The sequence below is a fragment of the Anolis sagrei genome, chromosome 3, assembly GCF_037176765.1.
Source record: "Anolis sagrei isolate rAnoSag1 chromosome 3, rAnoSag1.mat, whole genome shotgun sequence".
Taxonomy (NCBI): domain Eukaryota; kingdom Metazoa; phylum Chordata; class Lepidosauria; order Squamata; family Dactyloidae; genus Anolis; species Anolis sagrei.
Genome location: NC_090023.1, coordinates 7,494,396 through 7,521,213, shown reverse-complemented (window position 1 = coordinate 7,521,213; position 26,818 = coordinate 7,494,396). Strand labels below are relative to the sequence as shown.

Sequence of the window (26,818 nt, the reverse complement as noted above, 5' to 3'; positions counted from 1 at the left end):
ACAGCAGCACAATAAAAAAAAATTGACAAGCTAGAACAGTTTCCCGAGAAGGGTGACGAAAATGATCAATGGTTTGGAAGTTAAGCCTTTTGAGGAGCAGCTTAGAGAGCTGGATATGTTTAGCTCATGGAAAAGAAGGTTGAGGGGGGAAAGAAGGAGAGCCATGTTTAAATGTTTGAAGGGATGTCACATTGAGAAGAAGGAAGTGTGTTTTCTGAAGCTCCGTGTCGCAACCCTGCACAGCGTCTCTCAGGATAAACAATCACTCACTATTCCCGTCGTCAGCCAGTCCGGGATCCAAGCCAATGCAGATTCAAACAACAAACAATACAGGGATAATCCAGAAGCCATAGTCAAAAGTCCAAATGTCCTCACCAAAACATCCAAGAATATGCATAATCCAAAGTCCAGGGCAAGGTCCAAAACACGATAAGGCACTCAAAGTCATCCAACAGAGCTCCAAGCTGTAGCATAGAATCATAGAATCAAAGAGTTGGAAGAGACCTCCTGGGCCATCCAGTCCAACCCCCTGCCAAGAAGCAGGAATATTGCATTCAAATCACCCCTGACAGATGGCCATCCAGCCTCTGTTTAAAAGCTTCCAAAGAAGGAGCCTCCACCACACTCTGGGGCAGAGAGTTCCACTGCTGAACGGCTCTCACAGTCAGGAAGTTCTTCCTCACGTTCAGATGGAATCTCCTCTCTTGTAGTTTGAAGCCATTGTTCCATTGCGTCCTAGTCTCCAAGAAAGCAGAAAACAAGTTGCTCCCTCCTCCCTGTGGCTTCCTCTCACATATTTATACATGGCTATCATATCTCCTCTCAGCCTTCTCTTCTTCAGGCTAAAGATGCCCAGCTCCTTAAGCCGCTCCTCATAGGGCTTGAGGAGGTTCCAAACATTGCTCCCAGTAAAGATCAAATCCAAACTGCCACTCTTTATGCCCCATAGCACAAGAGCTCTCACCTGTTTACCTTTCTCTGTGCCAGCCTGGCAGATCTACACAGCTGAATAGCATGAGTCCTCAGTTGCAATCTTACAGAGATACTTAACCCTGCCTCATTGCTCTCCCAATCCTGAGTTAACCAGGACTCCCACTTGCCTGAGGCACTTGGTCCTGCACTGCAGGAGTAGCTTCCTCAGTGTTACGCTGGAGCTGTTGTTGTTCCCTACCTGCTACTGACTCAGATGCTGGGCCTGGCAGCCCTTCATCTTCGTCTGTATTGCAGATGCTGACACTCTGGAGACTAGGACACAATGGAGCAATGGATTCAAACGATTCTGGCCCAGCTTACCTGTCCGAACGCATCTCCCCTTAAGAACCATCCAGAACCTTAAGATCATCTGGGGAGGCCCTGCTCTCGATCCTGCCTTCGTCACAAGTACGTTTGGCGAGGGACAAGAGACAGGGCCTTCTCAGTGGTGGCCCCTCAGCTGTGGAACACCCTCTCTAGGGATATCGGATTGGCGCCCTACCTTTTAACATTTCATAAAAAAGTCAAGACGTGGCTTTTCGAGCAAGCGTTTGCAAATGCAGAGTAACTGACATAGGAAAATGGAATGACTAGACAATGGAACAGGACAATGTTTTAACAAGATGCTAATGAATTATGTTTTACTAGCCGTCCCCTGCCACACGTTGCTGTGGCCCACATGGGGGTTCTGTGTGGGAAGTTTGGCTCAATTCTATCATTGATGGGGTTCAGAATGACCTGTGATTGTAGGTGAACTATAAATCCCAGCAACTACAACTCTCAAATGTCAAGATTCTATTTTCCCCAAACTCTACCAGTGTTCACATTTGGGAATATTGAGTATTCATGTAGAGTTTGGTCCAGATCTATCATTGTTTGAGTCCACAATGCTCTCTGGATGTAGGTGAACTACAACTCCAAAACCAAAGAACACTGCCCACCAAACCCTTCCAGCATTTTCTGTTGGTCGTGGGAGTCCTGTGTGCCAAGTTTGGTTCAATTCCACCGTTGATGGAATTCAGAATGCTCTTTGATTGTAGGTGAACTATAAATCCCAGCAACTCCAACTCCCAAAGGACAAAATCAATTTTTTGAGTGAAGGACATACATTGGGTTGTTAGGTGTCTTGTGTCCAAATTTGGTGTCATTTCGTCCAGTGGTTTTTGAGTTCTGTGAATACCACAAACGAACATTACATTTTTATTTATATAGATTGATTTTGTTGTGGTTTTATATTACATGTTAATGTTTTTAAATTGTATTTATGGTATTGTGAGCATCGAATTGTTGCCCTGTAAACCACCTTGAGTCACCTGCGGGCTGAGAAAGGCAGTCTACAAATACAGTAAATAAATAAATAAGCTTCAGGGGAAAAAAGATTCCATCTAATCATTGGGAAGAACTTTCTGACGATAAGAGCTTTTTGACAGTGGAATACGTTGGCCATCTATTGAGAGGGCTTAGATCAGTGTTTCTCAACCTGGGGGTCAGGACCCCTGGGTGTGTCATGAGGGAATGTCAGAGGGGTCACCAAAGACCTTCAGAAAACACAATATTTTCCGTTAGTCAAGGGGGTTCTATGTGGGAAGTTTGGTCCAATTCTATCATTGGTGAGGTTCAAAATGCTCTTTAATTTATTTATTTATTTGCTTTATTTTTATACCGCATTTTTCAGCCTAATTCAGCGACTCAATGCAGTTTACAATGCAATTTATAACAATAACAATTAGTTAAAACACAACATACTCGACAGACAATACAAGACAAACAACATGGTCATCAACGCCTCAGTAAAAATCAGATTCCATTCTCATATTCCTTCTACCATTCCTTTGTTCATTTATACCGTCTTCAAGAGTTCAGTTGCCTTGTTGACCGAACGCCTGTTCATAGAGCCACGTCTTGACCTTCCTCTGGAACTCCAGCAACGAAGGGGCCTGCCTGATGTCTACGGGTAGGGCATTCCATAGCCGAGGGGCCACCACCAAGAAGGCCCTGTCCCTCGTCCCCGCCAGCCGCGCCTGCGACGCAGGCGGGACCGAGAGCAGGGCCTCCCGGACGATCTTAACATCCTCGTCGGTTCATAGGTGGAGATGCGTTCGGAGAGGTAAGCAGGGCCAGAACCGTTGTAGATGAACTATAAATCCCAGCAACTACAACTCTTAAATGTCAAGGTCTATTTTCCCCCAAACTCCACCAGTGTTCACATTTGGGCATATTGAGTATTCATACCAAGTTTGGTTCAGATCCATCATTGTTTGAGTCCACAGAACAATCTAGATATAGGTGAACTATAACTCCAGAACTCAAGGTCAATGCCCACCAAACCCTTGTAGTGTTTTCTGTTGGTCATGGGAGTCCTGTGTGACAATTTTGGTTCAATTCCATCATTGGTGGAGTTCAAAATGCTCTTTGATTGTAGGTGAACAATAAATCCCAGCAACTACAACTCTCAAATGACAAAATCAATCTCCCCAACCCCAACAGTATTCAAATTTGGGCGTATCGGGTATTTGTGCTGAATTTGGTCCAATGAATGAAAATACATCCTGCCTATCAGATATTTATGTTACGATTCGTAACACTAGCAAAATTACAGTTGTGAAGTAGCAACGAGAATAATTTTTGTGGTTGGGGGTCACCACAACACGAGGAAATGTATTAAGGGGTCACGGATTAGGAAGGTTGAGAAACACTGGCTTAGATTTATGCTTTATGGCAGAATTGGACTGAATGGTCCTTGTGGTCTCTTCCAATAGTATGATTGTATGAATCTGTGAAACCTTTATATATGTGTTCATTCTCAATCCTGCCATGTCAGTGAAACTAACCAACTGGTCCTATGCATTTACTCTCAGTGACCAAAATAATATTTATGCGACTGTGTGCTGGTACGGCTGTACCAGGAGATTCAGCTTCATTTTCTTTCTATTGAGTGTTTGCATATATTCCAAGGTTCCATGCATTTGCAACAAGGTGGCTTCCCTTGGTTTGCAATCATAGGGCTAGCCACCTGTCTATCATTGTTAAGTTTTGGTTCAGCCCCTTTCCCCAGGGCCATGGGAAGAGAGGGAGCCATTTTTAGTTCAGTCTTATAGTGGAAAGCTAAGCTACAGGACATGGATTAGCTCCATCCGTAGAAAAGCTTCATTTCCTACAGCATCTGGGGTAGAAATTCTGGGGGAAAACAGTCCCAAAGCTCTGGCTGGGAGCTTACAGCATCTGAGGGGAACAGTCCTAAAGTTTTAGAAGAAAACAGTTTTGCAGACCCAAAGAACTCCAGCTGGAGAATCTACATAGCCTTGACTGGTAGATCTACTCGAGACCCAAGACGCAGATTGGAACCGGTAGTAGAACCCACATCAGCAAAGCTTAGACAGTAGATTTCCTGGGAGGGGTTAAAAAAGGGTTTTCCTTGTTAAGAAAAGAAATAGTTCTCCAAGCAAGGTGCCTTTCCATTTGGGGGCAAGTTAAGAAGCATTGTTTAATCTGTTGAAGATCCAAGAAGTGTTTGTTGTTTTATTGAAGACCTAAGCAATAATAAAGAACTTTGTTAAACATTTCAAGCCTTTTAAAGACTATCCATACTAGCGAAAGGAGGAAACTTTGCTGTAACCACCACCAGGATCCCAGTAGAAAACATCATTGCCAATGTTGAATCAGCAATTTATCGCCTCCCCGAGGAAGAAGCAGAAGAAGTAAGAGCAGAAACAGCAAGGATCCTAAAAAAGGCAAAACTTCCCTCCAGTAATATTGCAAGGAAGGAAAGACAAGCCATCAGAGACCTCAATTCAGATCCTGATATCCTCATTATGCCGGCAGACAAGGGGAATGCCACAGTAATCATGCATACAGAACAATACAAGGAGAAGATCAGAAAACTCCTGGACCCTACTATATACAAAAAACTCAAGCAACACCCAACTTCCAAAATAACCAGGAAAACCAACACTCTGATTAAGAACTCCTCAATCAACTTTGACATACGACAACAGCTATGTAAATCGGAAGCCCTTCCACCCAGGCTTTATGGACTCCCAAAAATCCATAAGGACTCCACCCTCCTCACTACCTCTGAGGATGCTTGCCATAGATGCAGGCAAAACATCAGGAGAAAATGCCTCTAGAACATGGCCCTATAGCCCAAAAAACCCCACAAGAACCTAGTGATTCCAGCCATGAAAGCCTTCGACAATACTTTTAAAGACTGTGTATCGGAAAATCCTTGAAGGCCTCTCACCCGTGGCACCCCGGCTCCCCACTGGGCACAAAGAGCACGTCCTGTTTAAAAGATCAATTATTACAGGCCCAGCGCATGGCAGCACAGACTGGATCTTTTGAAATGTTGGGAGACCAGGTAAACAAAACCACTGAGCTCTTTGGCCCATGAGAGGGGCTTGGAGCAATTCCTCCAACCGAACCCCGAATAATCCAGCCCAATTTTGTAAGACAGGAGCTCTGACCAGACCCAGAGAGACAGACCAATGCGCTTCCAGGCCATATGTTCAAATTGCACAGTAGAACAAGAAGCAGAGAGTTAAAGCTCATGCCTTCCCAATGCTGCCTTTAGCAAGCAGAACCAAAAAATTATGCAGCTGGGAAAACGAGTTGTCAAGTAGATGCCAAGCCATTAGCATACTTGTGCAGCAACACAGAGAAACGGTCCCTTCGCCAGCCGGAGCCAGCGAGGCACACGCCGAGGATAAGACAGCCGTGCAAAATTAGCACATGGCATCTGCTTTAAACTTGGAAGCGCACAGAGGGCATCAAGCAGCTTCCAAGGGAGGTGTTGTGGTTTTTGTGACACTTCTCTGGGCTCGGAGCCTGGAACAGGAAGACGTGCCCACAATGTCCGCCTCACAAAGACATTACAGTGCTGGCAGCTGGTGGCTTCCATGTCAGTGGGGATGATAAAAGCCATTCTGGAGTTTCCTCTGAGCTTCCAGTGAACTGTCCAAAGTGCTGAGCCTATTTCGGAGATAGGGCAAAACAACTTGGCCAATTCTTCTCACATTCAGATTTGCAGCGCAGCCAGCATGTAACTACAGCTACACAAACACAGTATAAGATCTTAGCTGGGTGTTCTCTGTGTTGTAAACGTCAGGAGAGAATGCCTCTAGAACATGGCCATATAGCCCAAACCTTACTTACTTACTTACTTACTTACTTACTTACTTAGGCGATCCCTCATTGGACGAGTAAGATGGTCTTCCATCATGGGTTTCCTTGTGGGTCCGTATGTGGCTGTGGAGCCCTATTCTTGCTCTGCATCTTCTTTCGCAGTGAAGGCATTGGTTTCCAGGTGGAAGGCGGTCCCGGTTGGGGTTGGCTTGACGCGCCTTCCTCCTGGCACATTTCTCTCTTTCACCCTCCACTCGTGCCTCCTCAAATTCTGCAGCACTGCTGGTCACAGCTGACCTCCAGCTGGAGCGCTCAAGGGCCAGGGCTTCCCAGTTCTCAGTGTCTATGCCAGAGATTTTAAGGTTGGCTTTGAGCCCATCTTTAAATCTCTTTTCCTGTCCTCAAACATTCCGTTTTCCATTCTTAAGTTCAGAGTAGAGCAACTGCTTTGGGAGACGGTGGTCAGGCATCTGGACAACGTGGCCGGCCCAGCGGAGTTGATGTTGGAGGACCATCGCTTCAATGCTGGTAGTCCTTGCTTCTTCCAGCACACTGACGCTTGTCCGCTTGTCTTCCCAGGAGATTTGCAGGATTTTCCGGAGGCAGCGCTGATGGAATCGTTCCAGGAGTTGCATGTGATGTCTGTAGACAGTCCATGTTTTTCAGGCATATAGCAGGGTTGGGAGGACAATAGCTTTATAGACAAGCACCTTGGTATCCCTACGGATGTCCCGGTCCTCAAACACTCTCTGCTTCATTCGGGAAAATGCTGCACTTGCAGAGCTCATGTGGTGTTGTATTTCGGCGTTGATGTTGATTTTGGTGGAGAGGTGGCTGCCAAGGTAGCGGAAAAAAAACCTACAACAATCCTATATCTTTGTATTTCATTTGTTCTGCTTGAGCCCCTGGTGGTGCAATGGGTCAAACTCTTGTGCCGACAGAACTGAAGACCAACAGGTCAAAGTATCGAATCCAGGGAGAGCACAGATGAGCTCCCTCTGTGAGCTCCAGCTCCCCATGCAGGGACATGAGAGAAGCCTCCCACAAGGATGGTTAAACATCAAAACATCTGGGCACCCCCTGGTCAATGCCCTTGCAGACAGCCAATTCTCTCACACCAGAAGTGACTTGCAGTTTCTCAAGTCGCTCCTAACACACATACGCAAAATGTTCTGCTTAAGTATAGTTGAAATTCATTTTGTGAGTTTTGAACCATCTCTCTAATCTGTATATAGATGGGACCCATCCACAGGCTTCTAACCACTTCTTTTACCATTTTGCAATGGTACATAATGCCAAAGCCTTCCATGTCCCTCTTGACGTACTGGGATTGCAGATATAATTAACCAGCCACCATGCATTATTTCCTATTGCTTGTTATCATCTGCCATCAAGTCAACTTCTGATCCATCTGCAAAAGCATGGCTTCCTTGATGGATGCAACCCACCCATGTAGCAGTCTCTCCCTTTTCCCACCTTAGCATTGCAAAAAAAAGACAATAAACAGACACATTGGCAGATATACAACAAGTAGTTACACAAGTGCAGCGCAGCCAGCATGTAACTACAGCTACACAAACACAGTAGAAGATCTTAGCTGGGTGTTCTCGGTGTGTGGTCCTCTAGAATGAATAAGCAGGGTTTATTTATCTATGTTTTACTACCTCCTCCTTAGGAATGTACTAAAGAGATTTAGTGGTGGCTCCCCAACATGGCTATTCAATCCCCATCCCTCTCTTTCACATCAGCCATTACCAGGTTTGCAAACAGGGATTCAGCGCAAGAAAGAGGCTCTTAAAAAACCATCAGTGGCTAAGTGTATGATACACAGGCTGCTATTATTTATGTATTTATTTATTTACTATGACATTTATAGCTGCATTGTCGAAGGCTTTCATGGACGGAATCACTGGGTTGTTGTAGGTTTTTTCGGGCTGTATGGCCATGGTCTAGAGGCATTCTCTCCTGATGTTTCCCCTACATCTATGGCAAGCATCCTCAGAGGTAGTGAGGTCTGTTGGAACTAGGAAAAAGGGTTTGTATATCTGTGGAATGACCAGGGTGGGACAAAGGACTCTTGTCTGCTGGAGCTAGGTGTGAATGTTTCAACTGACCACCTTAATTAGCATATAATGGCCTGACAGTGCCTAGAGCAATCTTTTGTTGGGAGGTGATTAGATGTCCTTGTTTGTTTCCTCTCTGTTGTTGTGCTGTTGTAATTTTAGAGTTTTTTAATACTGGTAGCCAGATTTTGAAGTAGTCTGCAGTGCCTTTCACTTCAACCAGAGAAATCAGCCATAGTAGAGCACCTGATGAACCAACCCGGACACAGCATTTTATTTGAGAACACAGAAATGCTGGACCACTCTCACAACCACCATGTCAGACTACACAGAGAAGCCACTGAAATCCATAAGCATGTGGACAATTTCAACAGAAAGGAGGAAACCATGAAAATCTGGCTAGTAGTATTAAAAAAAACTCTAAAATTAGAACAGCACAACAACAGAGGAAACAGAGAAGGACATCTAATCACCTCTCAACAAAAGATTGCTCTAGGTGTAGCAGCAGGTTTGTTACCCAGGATCAGATGAATGCAATCAGGAAGGAAGAGAAGGGAGACAGCAACAGATTCCAGGCTTTTTATTCAATCAGGCCTGATCGGGTGTTCAGAATACAATATCTGACACACACTGGAAGTCAGATTTGCTCCAGCATTTATAGCATGATTCTCAGGGTTACACATGCGCAGAAAAGTCCTGACATTTACACAATCTAATCAACATCCGTTTGTCCTCGAGGAATCGCAGCCAAGAACATTTGTTGGCAAGATCCACTATTTTCCCTTCCATCAGCTGACTACATTCCCAGAGGACTTACATAATCTTTAGAATGAATCATCATTTCATATATTTCTCTTCATACATATGTCTTCATATATATCTCTTCAATTTATCCAAAACAAGCATTTTCCTTATTAATTCTCCTTAATTTCCCCCATAATACATTCATAATATATTAGTTTTTTTCAATTGCTCCATTTAAAAGGTGTATTTAATTGCCTGCTATTTACATCAACCAGACAGGAGGTGGCGCTGTTATACCATATCTTCAGATGTTCGCTTCTTCCCTGGATTAATAATTATTAACTTTGTACTTGGCACTAACCCTAGTAACACATTTAGCTTCAGCCTTGGCTTATTCAAATATTGACACAAGATAAACCAGCCTGAAAGGTTTCTGAGTCATCTGTAAAGTTTCCCTTCTACCAAAGATTCTGCTTTCCTTCTCAGACAGGTAACCCCTCACTTCTCATTATTTTTCTTCATACAGCCACCACATTCCCCCCTTTTTGCGAGCGAATGTTCCACAGTAGCATCGCAAACTCAGGATGTCAGATCCTTATTTTAAAGCAAGAAAAGAACAACAACAATTTTAACATAATCAAACAAAATTATTTATCACAATTATTGAAGAATGTCCCATACACGTTGGCACTTCCACAGTGCTCCTCAATCTTCTGTCTGATTTATTTGACCAGCTTCCAGGTATGTGGTCAAAACCAGAGCCGTAGTCCTCTTTCTGGGTCTCATGGCGCTGTTGGTTTGACGGTATGAAGTCTCAGGAGATCTTTCTGTTCAGGAGTTGCAGTCCACTCAGGTGGTGCCTTTTTTATTCTGGTGTAATGGATCCAGGCTTTGATTCCTTCCACTTTGACAGCTGTGGGAGTTGAAAGCAAGACAGTAAAAGGCCCTTTCCATTTTGGTCTTAACGGTTCTAGTCTCCAATCCTTAATCAGCACTGAGTCCCCCGGGCGGAAGGAGTGTAAAGGAGTAGCTGGCCAAGGTGGTCTTAGTTCTTCAGTGTATTGTTGAAGTTGGGCTATGGCCAGCCCTAATGCTTGAACATCCCTTTTTAATGCTTGCTGTCCCAATTGATTAATATCTCCTTGAAGATGCCTCAATCCAAGGGGAGGTCTTCCATACATAAGTTCAAACGGGGACAGGCCCAAAAACTTAGTAGGAGTACATCTAATATGGAGCAAGGCTATAGGCAGTAACCTAGTCCATGGCAAGCGAGTCTCTTGACACATTTTTGATAATTTTCCTTTTAGAGTTTGATTCATCCTTTCTACTTTTCCTGAGCTCTGAGGTCGATATGCACAATGCAACTTCCATTTCGTCCCCAATAGTCGGACCAAGGACTGTAAGACTTCTGATACAAAAGCTGGTCCATTATCTGAACCAATGTGCAAAGGAATCCCATATCTTGGGATGATGTCTCTAAGAAGTGCCCTTGACACTTCAGCCGCCTTTTCAGTTCTAGTTGGATATGCTTCAGGCCATCCAGAATGAGTACATACAAACACAAGCAAATACTTATGAGGCCCACACTTTGGCATTTCAGTGAAATCTACTACTAAAGATTCAAAAGGTGTATTTCCTTGATATTGAACCCCTGGAGGTGGCAGTGGTCCTGTTCTGGGGTTATTTTCAGCACAAATATGACATCTGGCTGAGGCTATTCCTGTTAGGGCAGTGAGCCCATTTATGTAAAGTTGTCGTCCCATTAGTGAGGCCAAAGCTGTTTTTCCCATATGGGTTTCCTGGTGTGCCTCCTTAATCATTTCCCAAGCTATCTGTCTGGGTACAAACAGCCTCTGGTCAGGCAACACCAACCATCCATTTTTCCTTACAGCTTTCTCACGCTGGGCCCATTGTTCTTCCTCTGGAGTATATAACAAGTCATCTTTCCTTAACCAGTCTCTTACCTGCAAAGGGGCCATGACCGGCTCTTGTCCTCGTCCCTTCCGGGCCGCGGCCTTTGCGGTAGTGTCAGCATATCGGTTTCCAAAGGTCACAGGATCCTCGCCATATTGATGTCCTTTACAATGCATCACTGCTACTTTAGCAGGAATCCAGACAGCATCTAACAATCTCAGAATGGTCTCACTATGTCGTATTTCTTTCCCAGCAGAATTTAATAGACCCTTTTCTTTATATAAAGCTCCATGTGCATGCAGAGTAGTAAATGCATATTTTGAATCTGTATAAATGTTGACTGTTTTTCCTTCTGACAATTCAAGAGCTCTAATTAGGGCTATCAGTTCTGCCTTTTGAGCTGAGGTGTTTAGAGGAAGTGGTTCTGCTTCCCACACAGTGGTTGCAGTTACTACAGCATATCCAGCATACCTTTGTCCATTTTCAACAAAACTGCTTCCATCTGTAAAAAGAGTAGCATCCGCCTTAGGCCAAGGTTGATCTTTTAGGTCAGGCCTACTGGAATATATCTCATCCATAGTTTCCAAACAATTATGTTGAAGTAATTCTCCTTCAATAGGCAGGAGTGAAGCAGGATTTAAGGTACTGCAAACCTGTAACTTGATTCGAGGGTTCTCACATAACAAGGTCTGATATTTCAACATACGGCTATTTGTGAACCAATAATGTCCTCTATATTCCATAATAGCTGTTACTGAGTGAGGAACCATAACTACCAATTCTTGTCCTAAAGTCAACTTATCAGCTTCTTGAGTCAGCAAGGCCGTAGCAGCTACCGCACGTAGACAAGATGGCCAACCCTTTGCTACCTTGTCTATTTGTTTGGACAAGTAGGCTACTGGTCTTGCCCAGGTTCCTAGTAGCTGGGTAAGCACCCCCACTGCTATTCCATCTCGTTCACCAACATAAAGGGTAAATGGCTTCTCCAAATCTGGCAGGCCCAATGCAGGTGCTTGCACCAGAGCTTGTTTTAACTGGGCAAATGCTTGGGCGCATTCGGGGGTCCAATTAAATGGTTCCCTTTCACCCCCCTTTGTAGCTTCATAAAGAGGTCTTGCCATGATAGCAAAGTTCGGTATCCAAATTCTGCAAAACCCCGCACTCCCCAAGAATTCTCGCACTTGACGCCTACTGGTGGGGGTGGGGATGGCACAAACTGCTTGTTTCCTTTCAATTTCTAATTGTCTCTTTCCTTGTGACACACGAAAACCCAAATATTTGACATCAGTTTTACACAGCTGGGCCTTCTTTTTAGAAACCTTGTATCCTTTTTCATAAAGTAGATGTAATAGTTCCTTAGTCGCCCTGTAACACTCTTCTTGTGACGTGGCTGCCAAAAGAAGATCATCCACATATTGTAAAAGCACCCTATTTTTAGGGTCAGATGGGAACCCTTGTAAATCCTGAGCCAATGCAGTTCCAAATATCGTCGGGCTGTTCTTAAAACCTTGAGGCAAACGAGTCCAAGTATATTGGACTTTTGCTCCGGTTGTAGGGTTTTCCCATTGAAAAGCAAAAATGGGCTGACTATTGGTTTCAAGGCGTATACAAAAAAATGCATCTTTCAAATCCAGGACTGTAAAATGGGTAGCAGCTGCTGGTATTAAACTTAAAAGTACATATGGATTGGGCACTACAGGATGTATGGTTACTGTAACTTGATTTATAGCTCTTAAATCCTGCACCGGACGAAAGTCTTGTGTTCCTGGCTTTTGTAATGGTAAAAGAGGGGTGTTCCAAGGAGACCTACATTCTCTTAGGATCCCATATTCAAGTAACTTATTCAGATGCAAATTGATCCCTTCTACAGCTTTTCGAGGTATGGGATATTGTCGAATAGCCACAGGTCCCATCCCTGGTTTTACTTCTATCTGTACAGGTGGAACACACCGGGCCAAGCCAGGTGGATTGTCTTCTGCCCATACACCTGGAACTCCATATCTCTTCCATTCTTCAGTACTTTCCTCACAAACAGTAAATATTCTCCATTCCTCTGACATAGGACAAATCAAAGTATAAAGTCCCTTTCTAACAGTCATTTCCATTGTCCCATTGTCTTCAAATGCTAATATTGCTCTCATTTTGCAAAGCAAGTCTCTTCCTAATAAAGAGATTGGGCATTCAGGTATATATAAGAATTCATGCATCACTTGTTGGTTTGCTAAATCACATTTTCTGCTTTGTAACATAGGATAACTTTGTCTTTGACCGGTGGCTCCAACCACATTAAGTTCTAGTCCATTTTCAGGGGCCACTGGCTTGGTTACCACAGAGTGGTCAGCTCCCGTATCTACTAGAAAAGTCATTTCCTGGCCCTCAACATTCATTTTGACCAGTGGCTCCCCCGGGCCTAGGCATAAGGGGGCCGGTCTGTCCTATTCCGTCCAGTCTTCTCCTAATCCAACCATCCCAACAAATTCTTCTTCTCTTTTTTCTCCATATCTAGCCCCAGGAACCAGGTTAGCATATCCCCCTTGGTGGCCTCCTCCCCGGCCTCTTCCTCTCCAATGTCCTCTCTGGGATGGCATTCCCCTTTGTATTCCTACCGTTCCTTGAGCAGATGGGCACTCGTTCTTCCAATGACCTTCTTGACGACAAATGGCACACTGGTGTCTTCCCAGGGGCATCCCTCGTCCTCCTCTTCTTTCCTTCTGCCACATTCCTCTTTTCCTTCTGTTTCCACTTTCAGATTCTTTCAATTTATCTCTTTCATCTAGAAGGTTCAAAAAAATCTTATGATCCTCCTCTCTTATTTTCTTTCTCTCTCTTTTTTCTGCTTCGTCCCTATGGATGAATACTTTGGTAGCTATTTCAATTAACTGGGACAGATTCATCCCTGCAAACCCATCTTGCTTCTGCAACTTTCTACGGATGTCTGGGGCTGATTGAGTAACAAATGAAGTATTTAATAATGCAGATCCATCTTTTGATTCAGGATCATAGGGACTATACTTTCGGTAAGCTTCCAATAATCTCTCTAAATAAGCACCTGGACTTTCATCTTTTCCTTGCATTACTTCCTGTATCTTCTTGAGGTTGATCACCTTTTGGGGTCCCTTCTTCAAAGCTTCCATTAAAAATTCCCTGTATCTGACTATATATTCCATCTCTCGGCTTATATTAGGATCCCAGTTTGGATTTGTCAAAGGAAATGCCCCTGCAGCCCATTCAATGGGATTATAACTTGTCTTTTCAGCAGCATATATCTGTGCTAGTTGGGTTCCTTGATTAAGGATTCTTCTTCGCTCTTCAGATGTGAAGAGAGCCTGTAATAGCTGTTGGCAATCTGCCCAATCTGGCTGGTGGCTAGCCATTATTGTTTCGCACAAATTTATAAGTGGCTGAGGGTTTTCAGTATAAGGAGGATTATTAGACTTCCAATTTAACAAATCTGAAGTGGTAAAAGGCACATGCTGGTAAGTGGTTTTTGGAGTTAGGGTTAATTCTCCTTTGTTATCTATCTCTTGTACATATTGGACCATTGATCTTAAAGGCAATTGAAAAGCAATCTTTGGGTTTGGATTACTATGGCTTCTAGTTCTTCCAGCTATGGGACTATCTCGCAAAAATTCTTCTGTTATATTCTGAAGCCATCTGCTTGCAGATGCTAGATCTATTAAAGGTGACTTTTTAGATTCCCCAGGAGAGGTATCAGAAGCTTTTGGTGTGGTTAAAGAAGTTGCCTGAGGAACCAAAGTTGCCCTTTCATTGTCAATGGCTTTTAACTGTGGGTACATAGGAACATAAGGAGGAGGGTTACTCACTTCTTCCTCAGGACAAGGAAAAATTCCAAATCTTCTTTTCTTTTTATCTGCCTGAGGCTTTTTCAAATTAGTTAAAGCTACAAAAACAGCACATTCTTTGTTTTGACATTTCTTTAACCATGCGGGCTGTGTAATGATAGCATTTTCCCATGCCTCTGCATATGGAAATTGATCCGGATGAACCTCTGCTGTTATTCTCACAACTGTTCTGATATCTTTTAAATCATAACTTCCTTCACCTGGCCACCCGGTATTAAATTGCACCCAGTCTAGTTCACAAAGAGATCTCAATTTCTGGGGGCTATTACATCCTGGTGTTTGAGTTAATTCCCTAAATTTTGAGAAATTCTCCACCATGCATTCAAGAGCAGTTAAAGACTTTTTACTTGGTATACCACCCATTTTCTATATTTTTCTCCTTTTTTTTTCTTTTTTTTTAAAACAAAGTATTAAGCACAGAAAGCATAAAGAATGGAAAATACAGAAGCAAAGAAGCAACAACACAATATTTCATAAACCAAAATACACACACAAAACAACCTTATCACTTTCCCCTGAAAGTGTGTTCCTTTAACCTGTGAGTGCGATTTCTGTGCGAAAACGTCACTCGAGGGGTTTCACTTGATTTCTGCAGTAATCACACAGTGAAATATTCCCCAGGTACTTCCCATGTACCTCCTTTTCCTGTTCCTTTAAGGCTAGCCTTTTTCCTTTACCTGTGCCGTGGAATCAATATACCCCAGTCTCAATATACCCCAGTCTGAAGGGCAGGGAAGGCGAGGATCAGCCGGGTCTTTTCTTTCAATGGGTACCCGTTTCGCCCCTTCTGATCGTCGTCTTACCTGGCCCGCTGAGTGGTGGCAATCAAGTCCTCAAAAGACTTCGTTTCTGTTCCTTCACTGTTGATTCAGATCCCGGACGAGCCCCCATTTGTAGCAGCAGGTTTGTTACCCAGGATCAGATGAATGCAATCAGGAAGGAAGAGAAGGGAGACAGCAACAGATTCCAGGCTTTTTATTCAATCAGGCCTGATCGGGTGTTCAGAATACAATATCTGACACACACTGGAAGTCAGATTTGCTCCAGCATTTATAGCATGATTCTCAGGGTTACACATGCGCAGAAAAGTCCTGACATTTACACAATCTAATCAACATCCGTTTGTCCTCGAGGAATCGCAGCCAAGAACATTTGTTGGCAAGATCCACTATTTTCCCTTCCATCAGCTGACTACATTCCCAGAGGACTTACATAATCTTTAGAATGAATCATCATTTCATATATTTCTCTTCATACATATGTCTTCATATATATCTCTTCAATTTATCCAAAACAAGCATTTTCCTTATTAATTCTCCTTAATTTCCCCCATAATACATTCATAATATATTAGTTTTTTTCAATTGCTCCATTTAAAAGGTGTATTTAATTGCCTGCTATTTACATCAACCAGACAGGAGGTGGCGCTGTTATACCATATCTTCAGATGTTCGCTTCTTCCCTGGATTAATAATTATTAACTTTGTACTTGGCACTAACCCTAGTAACACATTTAGCTTCAGCCTTGGCTTATTCAAATATTGACACAAGATAAACCAGCCTGAAAGGTTTCTGAGTCATCTGTAAAGTTTCCCTTCTACCAAAGATTCTGCTTTCCTTCTCAGACAGGTAACCCCTCACTTCTCATTATTTTTCTTCATACAGCCACCACATAGGCACTGCCAGGCCATTGGTGGCTAAGTGTATGATGCACAAGCTGCTATTATACCAACCTCTCCTTCTTTCTTCCCCATCAATCAACAAACGTACAGCTCAGAGACAAATTCGAGATGCACCATTTTCTAGCCAATACTTTGAAATTTTAATTGGCTTTTTAAGAGATAAGGAAGACATGTAAACTGGGATCAAGAGAAAAATGAGCCTTCATACAAAAACTTAAAAACACAAAGAGGGGCCGTAGCTGCCGTTGCTCTTCAAAGCCAAGAAATCTTAGGCAGAAGAAATGTATTCTCCACACCTTCTCCTCCCACTCTACCCACAAGTTACAGAAAATATTGGATCATTATAATTCCAGGGAGGCTTCTTTCCTTTCTCTTTCTTCCCCTCAATGCTTTGTGCTGAATTAAACAGTTCATTTTAAAGCAGATTTGTCACACACAGAGACACCTGACATAAAGGGCGGACAAAGTCTTGGCAAACTATGAGGAATCCTTGCTAAACCAAGATAATCCTTCAGCATGCCTTAAAATTGGACATACAAGTGTACTTCAGTTGACAAAGTATGGTTCAAGAAGGAATGTTCCTGAGCATTGCTTCTTTAAAAGAAAATTTGGTAACAGAGGCAGAAATAATAAAGAAAGAATAGAGATGTTTATTATCATTATTATTATTATTATTATTATTTCCAACATTTGTACCCTGTCCTTTTCAACCCCCGAAGGGGGAGTCAGGGCGGCTTACAATGGCAACAATTCAATGCCAATACATACAGAATACATACACAATCTTCTGCCAACCTAGCAGTTTGAAAACATGCAAATGTGAGTAGATCAATAGGTACCGCTCCGGCGGGAAGGTAACAGCTCTCCATGCAGTCATGCCGGCCACATGACCTTGGAGGTGTCTATGGACAAGGCTGGCTCTTCGGCTTAGAAATGGAGATGAGCACCACACCCCAGAGTCAGACATGACTGGACTTAATGTCAGGGGACTACCTTTACCTTACCTACATACACAATATATCACATTACACATCTCATGTGCCTTTCACCTTAAGAACAGACAAGCATCCCGAGCTCTGAGGGTTCCCTGGGAAGGAATCCCACTGGAGCATTGCAGCACACCTAAATACCTGGGAGTCACTCTGGACCGTTCTCTGACCTACAAGAAGCACTGCCTGAACATCAAGCAAAAAGTGGGTGCTAGAAACAATATCATACGAAAGCTGACTGGCACAACCTGGGGATCACAACCAGATACAGTGAAGACATCTGCCCTTGCGCTATGCTACTCTGTTGCTGAGTATGCATGCCCAGTGTGGAACACATCTCACCACACTACAACAGTGGATGTGGCTCTTAATGAGACATGCCGCATTATCACAGGGTGTCTGCGCCCTACACCACTGGAGAAATCACACTGCTTAGCCGGTATTGCACCACCTGACATCCGCCGGGAAGTAGCAGCCAATAGTGAAAGGACCAAGGCAGAGACATCTCCAGCTCATCCCTTGTTTGGGTATCAGCCAGCACGTCAATGACTTAAATCTAGAAATAGTTTTTTAAGATATACAGAGACACTCGCTGGAACACCTCAGCAAGCGAGAGTCCAAAAGTGGCAGGCTCAAACCCAGAACCTCAACCAATGGCTGATACCAAAAGAGAGACTCCCCCCTGGGCACACAGAAGACTGGGCGACTTGGAAGGCGCTGAACAGATTGTGCTCTGGCACCACGAGATGCAGAGCCAACCTCAAGAAATGGGGCCACAAAGTTGAATCCACGACATGCAAGTGTGGAGAGGAGCAAACCACTGACCACCTGCTGCAATGCAACCTGAGCCCTGCCACATGCACAATGGAGGACCTTCTTGCGGCAACACCAGAAGCACTCCAAGTGGCCAGATACTGGTCAAAGGACATTTAATCAACTACCAAAATCACATATTTTGTATTTTGTCTGTTTGTTTGTTTGCTTTGTTTCTGTTAGAAATGTAATATAATTGGCTGGTTGCCTTGACACGACAAACAAATAAATTACACATCTAATAAAACCATTTTATTACAATCCATTTTAAAAACATTATTGACAACCATTTAGCCAAATCCAATCCAATTCAGCATCCGAAGACTTTGTTAGATCCTGTTCACGTAAACATTGCAATCGCTATCAAGCCTGCTCCCCAAATGCCTGGCCCCAGAACCGTGATTTAAGCTTCTTCTTGAAGGAAAGGAGAGGTGGAGCTAACCTAATCTCGCTAGGGAGGGTGTTCCAGAGGTAGGGGGCCACCACCGAGAAGGCCCTGTCTCTCATCCCCACCAAACATTTGCAAGGAAGGCAGGACCGAGAGCAGGGCCTCCCCGAATGATCTTAAAGTCCGAGGTGGGACTACAAAAAGTAGAACTGTTCAAAACGTGTTTCAGTATACTTTTCATTCAAAGGAGGAGAAATAGAAGAGAAAGGAGAAGTAAAATCCAAAATGAAAATAGTACAGTAGATTGTTGTGAGTTTTTCAGACTGTATGGCCATGTTCCAGAAGCATTCTCTCCTGACGTTTCGCCTGCATCCATGGCAGGCATCCTCAGAGGTTGGGAGGCCTGTTGGAAACTAGGAAAATGGGGTTTATATATTTGTGGAATGTCCAGGGTTGAAAAAAGAATTCTTCTCTGATTGAGGCAGGTGTGAACCTCTGAGGATGCCTGCCATAGATGGAATAACATAAAGTGCATTGTTGTAGGTTTTTCGGACTATATGGACATGTTCTAGAAGCATTCTCTCCTGACATTTTGCCTGCATCTGTGGCAGGCATCCTCAGAGATAGTAAGGACCTCATAACCTCTGAGGATGCCTGCCATAGATGCAGGCGAAACATCAGGAGAGAATGCTTCTGGAACATGGCCATACAGCCCGGAAAACTCACAACAACCCAGTGATACCGGCCATCAAAGCCTTCAATAATACATTGAAAATTGTACACATGGAGGAGAAAAACCATCAGGTCATGTAAGCCTCGTATTAACAAATGAGAACAGCTTGAATTTTTGAGGGACCACCTGAAAACTTCTTCCAAAATGCACCCCACAATTACTGTGCCTTTCAACAGCCTTATGATTTCCATAAGGTTTGAGGATGGGGACATCCGTAGGGATACCAAGGTGCTTGTCTATAAAGCTTTTCCCCTCCCAACCCTGCTCTATGCCTGCGAAACGTGGACTGTCTACAGACGTCACATGCAACTCCTGGAATGATTCCATCAGCGCTGCCACCGGAAAATCCTGCAAATCTCTTGGGAAGATAAGCGAACAAACGTCAGTGTGCTGGAAGAAGCAAAGACCACCAGCATTGAAGCGATGGTCCTCCAACATCAACTCCGCTGGACCGGCCATGTTGTCCGGATGCCCGACCACCATCTCCCAAAGCAGTTGCTCTACTCCGAACTTAAGAATGGAAAACGGAACGTTGGTGGACAGGAAAAGAGATTTAAAGATGGGCTCAAAGCCAACCTTAAAAACTCTGGCATAGACACTGAGAACTGGGAAGCCCTGGCCCTTGAGCGCTCCAGCTGGAGGTCAGCTGTGACCAGCAGTGCTGCAGAATTCGAGGAGGCACGAGTGGAGGGTGAAAGAGAGAAACGTGCCAGGAGGAAGGCGTGTCAAGTCAACCCCGACCGGGACCGCCTTCCACCTGGAAACCAATGCCTTCACTGTGGGAAAAGATGCGGGTCAAGAATAGGGCTCCACAGCCACCTACAAACCCACAAAAAAGTCAACAAGAAAGACCATCTTACTCATCCAATGAGGGATTGCCTAAGTAAGTAAGTAAGTAAGTAAGTAAGATTTCCATATTGGTAAACAAACATAAATATGATTTTCAACATCCCAAGACAGATGGTGAAGCAGGTATTTGCCTTTTTCTTTCTGCTTTGTTCCCCATCCTTGGTAAATATGAGATCCTGGAGGCAGTTGCTGTTTACTTTATCTATTGTCGGTACGTACACAGAGCGACAGTGTGATCTCTTAAGAGTAGAATCCCATTCTTTCCCAGGTCAAGCTTTATTTAACTGAAAAGGCTACTGTCTTTCTCCAGACCTCCTTCACCACCTTCCCACTGCCGACACTGACTGCATCTATACCAGAGCTTTCTTTCCAAACTGATTGTCACAACACATTTGTGAGTCAGCTGCAGTGTGTAGGTGTGTCATGAGAACGTAATGGGACATGTCAAAAATCTTGGAAATGTATGTTATTATCTTAGTTGACTAGAAGTTGACTGGAAGTTTACATTCAATACCTGTTCCGAACTTGTCACCAAACTCAGTTGGTTTTGGCTGAGTTGACCTCTCTGGATTCACTGACTGCATTATATTTTAATAATTATTTTAAATGACTGTTACCGCACTACCTCTGAGGATGCTTGCCATAGATGCAGGCGAAACGTCAGGAGAAAATGCCTCTAGAACATGGCCATATAGCCCGAAAAAACCTACAACAACCCAATGTTAAGCGTTGTTTATATAACTGACTAGCTGTCCCCTGCCACGCGTTGCTGTGGCCCAGTCTGTTGATCTAGAAAATAAAGTAATGAGAAAGTGTTGATTTCTATTTATTTTATTTACTGTCCTTGTATACCGCCGAACTGGCGACTCAACGCGGTTTACAACAAAATATACAGTGCACAGTATACAATTAAAACCATAAAAACATAATACACAATATTACACGTAAATCACAATCCAATACATCTCCTAACTAAAATCCTGGTCCAATTTCATCATCCATATTACCAATCCGTAATCAACACATTCATTGCACCGAATTAACCAAATGCCTGCTTGAACATCCAAGTTTTTAGTCTTCTTCGGAATATCATCAGCGAGGAGGCTGATCTTACCTCCATGGGAAGGGCGTTCCAGAGCCGAGAGGCCACCACAGAAAAGGCCCTGTCTCTCGTCCCCGCCAGCCGCACCTGTGAAGCAGGCGGTATAGAGAGCAAGGCCTCCCCAGAAGATCTTAGGGTCCTGGTGGGCTGATAGGCCGAGATATGTTCGCATAGGTAGGTTGGGCCAGAACCGTTTAGGGCTTTAAAGGCCAACGCCAGCACTTTGAATTGAGCCCGGTAGCAAATCGGCAGCCAGTGGAGCTGGTGCAGCAGAGGAGTTGTGAGCTCCCTGCGCTCCGCTCCAGTTAGTATCATGGCTGCCGACCGTTGGACTAATTGGAGCTTCCAAGCCGTCTTCAAAGGCAACCCCACCTAGAGAGTGTTGCAGTAGTCTAAACGGGATGTAACCAGATTTCTAATATATGTAATTTCTTTATGCTTGTGGGTAAACAGTACTTCTTGCTGTTTCTTTGTCAGTGTTGATGTGGAGAGTGTCTGGTTTGCACATCCTGGAACATGCAACATATCATTGTCCTTCTTTAAGGGTCCCTTTCAAATCTATGATACTATCTCTCTCTCTCTGTGTGAATCATATCTATATCTATCTATCTATCTATCTATCTAATCAATGGCTGGATGGCTCTTTGTCAGGAGGACTTTGATTACGTTTTCTTGCCCTGATGAAGGGAGTTGGATTGGGTGGCCTTAAGTATTTTCTGTTGGTCATGGGGGTTCTCTGTGGGAAGTTTGCCCCGATTCTGTCGTTTGTGGGGTTCAGAATGCTCTTTGATTGTAGGTGAACTGTGAATCCCAGTGACTGCAACTCCCAAATGTCAAGGTCTATTTCCCCCAAACTCCATCTGTGTTCATATTTGGGCGTATTGAGTGCTTGTGCCAAGTTTTGGTCCAGATCCATCATTGTTTGAGTCCACAGTGCTCTCTGGATGTAGGTGAACTACAACTCACAAACTCAAGGTCAATGTCCACCAAACACTTCCAGTATTATCTGTTGGTCATGGGAGTTCTGTGCGCCAAGTTTGGTTCAATTCCATCGTTGATGGAGTTCAGAATGCTCTTTGATTGTAGGTGAACTATAAATCCCAGAAACTCCTCCCAAATGACAAAATCATAATTTTTTGAGTGATGGTCACTCCTTCTTTAGTGAGACATGTTGTTGCCAAATTTGGTGTGATTTCGTTCATTGGTTCTTTTGTTTTTAAGATACGCATAATGCACAGAGCATTTATATAGATAGATAGATAGATTGGATCTGGCGCTGAATGTTTGCCATCTTTTGTTGGAATCTGCCCTGAGTCCACTTGGGGAGTGAGTGCAGAATATAAATTGTTGTTGTTGTTGTTATTTTACTGACACAAAAACACAGTATGTCACAGCAAATGAGATCTATATGCTGGATTTCATATCACAAAAGCACAAGTCGAACACTTCCCAAGCGTCTAGGACTGTGAGATGTATTTCCGAATGATGCGCGCAGATCCAAGTCAGGTGGTCTTTTGCAGTTGACAGATCCTGATTTTGTCAATGTTTATTGTTTCCAAGTGCCTGCTGAGACCTTTTGGCATGGCACCCAATGTGTCGATGACCACTGGGACCACCTGGACTGGTTTATGCCAAAGCCTTTGCAGTTCGATTTTGAGGTCCTGATAACAAATGAGTTTTTCCTATTGTTTTTCCTCAATGTGACTGTCACCTGGTATGGCGACACCAATATTCCCAAATTTTTTCTTTTCCATGATTGTGATGTCTGGTGTATTGTGTTCCAAAACTTTGTTAGTCTGGATTCGAAAGTCCCACAGTATTTTTGTGTATTCATTTTCCACAACCTTTGCAGGTTTATGATCCCACCAGTTCTTTACTACTGGCAGGTTGTACTTGTGACATAAGTTCCAATGAATCATTTGGGCCACAGAGTTGTGCCTCTGTTTGTAGTCTGTCTTTGTGATTTTCTTGCAGCAGCTGAGGATATTATTATTATTATTATTATTATTATTAATCATATATTTTTTTAAATTGGGTCAGTACATCGAATCATAGAATCTAAGAGTTGGAAGAGACCTCATGGGCCATCCAGTCCAACCCCCTGCCAGGAAGCAGGAATATTGCATTCAAAGCACCCCTGACAGATGGCCATCCAGCCTCTGTTTAAAAGCTTCCAAAGAAGGAGCCTCCACCACACTCAGGGGCAGAGAGTTCCACTGCTGAACGGCTCTCACAGTCAGGAAGTTCTTCCTCATGTTCAGATGGAACCTCCTCTCTTGTAGTTTGAAGCCATTGTTCCATTGCGTCCTAGTCTCCTATCTATCTATCTATCTATCTATCTATCTATCTATCGATTTATTTGACTTTACAGTGGTTTACAGCAGTAGATTAAAACAATACAACCAACTTTAAAATACAATAAAACGAGAACCGACATAGTCCCGAGTTATTCACCCATCGAAAGCTTGTCGGAAAAGAAAGGTCTTACAGGCTTTCCGAAAAGCAAGTAGCTCTCGGATGGTTCGGGTTTCAACTATCTCCTCTCAGCCTTCTCTTCTTCAGGCTAAACATGCCCAGCTCCTTAAGCCGCTCCTCATAGGGCTTGTATGTACATAGAATCTAAGAGTTGGAAGAGACCTCATGGTATATGTCCATCTCTCATTGGATTAACTTCTGGACATTGGATTAACTTCTGGTTTGCTAGTAAAGCTGAATTACTGTGTCACGAAATGATGCCTTTTTAAAATGTTTGGAAAACTCTGATCTATACTACATGCAATCCCTGAGTTACAAATATCCAACATACAAAAGACTCACAGTTAAGAGTGACAACAATCAGTGAATGAAATTGGAATTGTGTATAAAGGAAAAAGATATTAAGATGGTATCCTTCCACAGTGCAAATGTGATTTCCAAATTCTTCCCTAAGAAATATATTACAGTCTCACAAGAATGGCATAATGTGGCATAACGGAATTAGTCCTAGACTTTTTATCTTAGTTGCTAGGGCTGAAAAAAAGTACTACAGCACATATTGATGAAGGTCTCACGTAGGGGTCATAACCACCATGTAGTTCATATGGTTGGTAGAACTATCCTCCATTAATGTGTCTGTGCTGGTACGGCTGTACCAGGAGCTCCAACTTTATTTTCTTTCTGTTATCTGTTTGTAGCCATAGGGCAGGCCTCCTGTCCATCATAATTAAGCTTTGATTCCGCCCCTTGTTCAGGGCTCTGGGAGGGAAAAGAGCCATTTTTGGGCAGTCTCACATAAGGATGCTAAACTATAGGACGTAGACCAGCTCGTCCCGTAGAAAAGCTTCTTTTCTCAAGAACATCCGGGGATACAGAAACAGAAATTCCAGGGAAAATGCCCCAAGGCTCTGACTGAGGGCTCACAGCCTCTCAGCCTCACAGCAATCAGAGGGAAAACAACCCTGAAGTTCTCAAAGAATTCTCTGAGGGAGGACAGCACTACAGATCCACGGAACTCCAGCTGAAATGTCTACAAGACTCGGCTGGTAGGTCTACTCGATACCCAGACGCATTTGGAATTGGTAGTAGGACCCACACCGATGAGGCATAGATAGTAAACAGCCTGGGAGAGGTTAAATAGGGTTTTTTCCTACGGAGAAAGTACAGTTAATTAAAGTCAGGTACCAGTCCATTGAGGACTAGACTAAGAAAGCCTTGAAGTGTTGTTTGAACCATTGAAGATTTGTTGTTTGTTCCATAATAAAGACTTTGTTGTATCATTAAAGACTCTAAAGACCACTGCTTCAGAAAAATCCCTGAGAACCTCTCTTTGAGGCGCCCTTGGGCTTCAAGTATACCTCCTATAGAAAAGACAGCTGTTACAGGCCCAGCGCATGACAGAACAGTGTCTTTTAAAAAACACTATGTAATTTCTTTCTAAGCTATAATGCCAAACATTCACTTAAAACAACTTAAAAAGATAACAGAACCTCTTTGTGTACAATAATCACACAAAAAAACAGTTTTGCAAGCCTCATATAGATATGCCAGACAATGAATTAAAACCATGCTTAGATCAAATACTGCATATTGTGATGTTGTATATAATGTGGAAATTAAATACAGAATTTAAAATGGGAGGAAAGTTCTGCAAGCATAGACATCAACAAGAAAATGGGAAGACTGTACTCACAACAATTGCTTCAAGTAATGCCATTTCTTTGCTCTGGTTCATAAAGAATATATTTTTATAGAAGTCGCAAGTTTTCATGGTCAACTCAAGATTTGGCCTCATCCAATTCAAGACAAACCCACCTGTTTGGACCCCAGACAATTCCAAAATGGAGTCATCCCATAAAGTCACAACTCACCTTGGTGGTGTCATCATGTGACCGCTGGTATCTTTTCCAGCGGCAGCCATAGATCCCCGTCAGACATGACAAACATAACTGTGGCTCGTAGTACTGTAGAGGCTGGTGTTTGACCATGCTCTTCCCAGCTTGTCAGCAGGAGACCATCAGAAACCCATCAGGCCGTGGGAGCACCCTGGAAATAAACATTAAGTAAAATTAATGTTAAGGCAGAAGAGTGATAAGTTTTAAAATAGTCAAAATCCCACTACTTAGTCCCCACTGAATCCACTGTTAAATAATAATATAGTACGATCCCTGCATTTGCATGGAATGGATTTCCAGGCTTCTCCAGGAATATTCCACATTCAGTAGAATGCTGAGAGAGACATTGAGAAGAGACATTAGGTGAAACCATGGATAAGTAAAACCATTTGTACTGCAATCATCTCCATCTCTCTATCATCAACTACATTGTGATCTCTATCATGATTTCCACCATCATTTCTATCACAATCTCCACCTCCACCTAAACATTCATCTTGGTCATAATCTCCACCATCATTTATACCATCATTTAAACTTCCATCTCCATCATGATCTCCACCATTATCTACACCAAAGGTCCTCAAACTAAGGCCCGGGGGCCAGATGCCGCCCTCCAAGGTCATTTACCCGGCCCTTGCTCAGGGTCAACCTTAATCTGAAACAACTTTAAAGCACACAACAACAACAATCCTATCTCATCAGCCAAAAGCAGGCCCACACTTCCCATTGAAATAATAATAAGTTTATATTTGTTAAAATTGTTCTTCATTTTAAGTATTGTATTGTTTTTAAATGTCTTTTGATCTACAAATAAGATATGTGCAATGTGCATAGGAATTCATTCATATTTTTTTCAAATTATAATCCAGCCCTCCAACAATTTGAGGGTCTGTGACCTGGCCCTCTGTTTAAAAAGTTTGAGAACCCTTGGTCTATACCATCATCTATACCATAATCTAAACTTTCATCTCCATCATGATCTCCACCATCATCTACACCATCATCTAAATGTACATATGCATCATGATCTACACCATCATCTACATCATCATCTAAACTTTCATCTCCATCATGATCGCCACCATTATCTACAATGCTGCTGCATCTGGTGGTCCCTATGTAGACTTGTCCACAGCTGCATGGTGTACGGTAGACTCCTGCAGAAGTAAGAGGATCCCTCTTGTTCTTTGCTGAACGTAGCAGTTGTTGGAT

General features: G+C 43.2%; 1 protein-coding gene across 3 annotated transcripts in view; it reads right to left on the bottom strand.

The window, feature by feature from the left end:
- The window catches only part of GDPD5 (glycerophosphodiester phosphodiesterase domain containing 5), a 300,231-nt gene that overhangs the window by 169,187 nt on the left and 104,226 nt on the right, over positions 1–26,818 (bottom strand). For all 3 annotated transcript variants that reach the window (XM_067466461.1, XM_067466463.1, XM_067466462.1), the window contains exon 2: positions 25,580–25,754. In XM_067466461.1, the coding sequence (XP_067322562.1) occupies positions 25,580–25,696 (117 nt within the window). In that variant the 5' untranslated portion in view covers positions 25,697–25,754. The remainder of the gene's footprint in view (positions 1–25,579; positions 25,755–26,818) is intronic.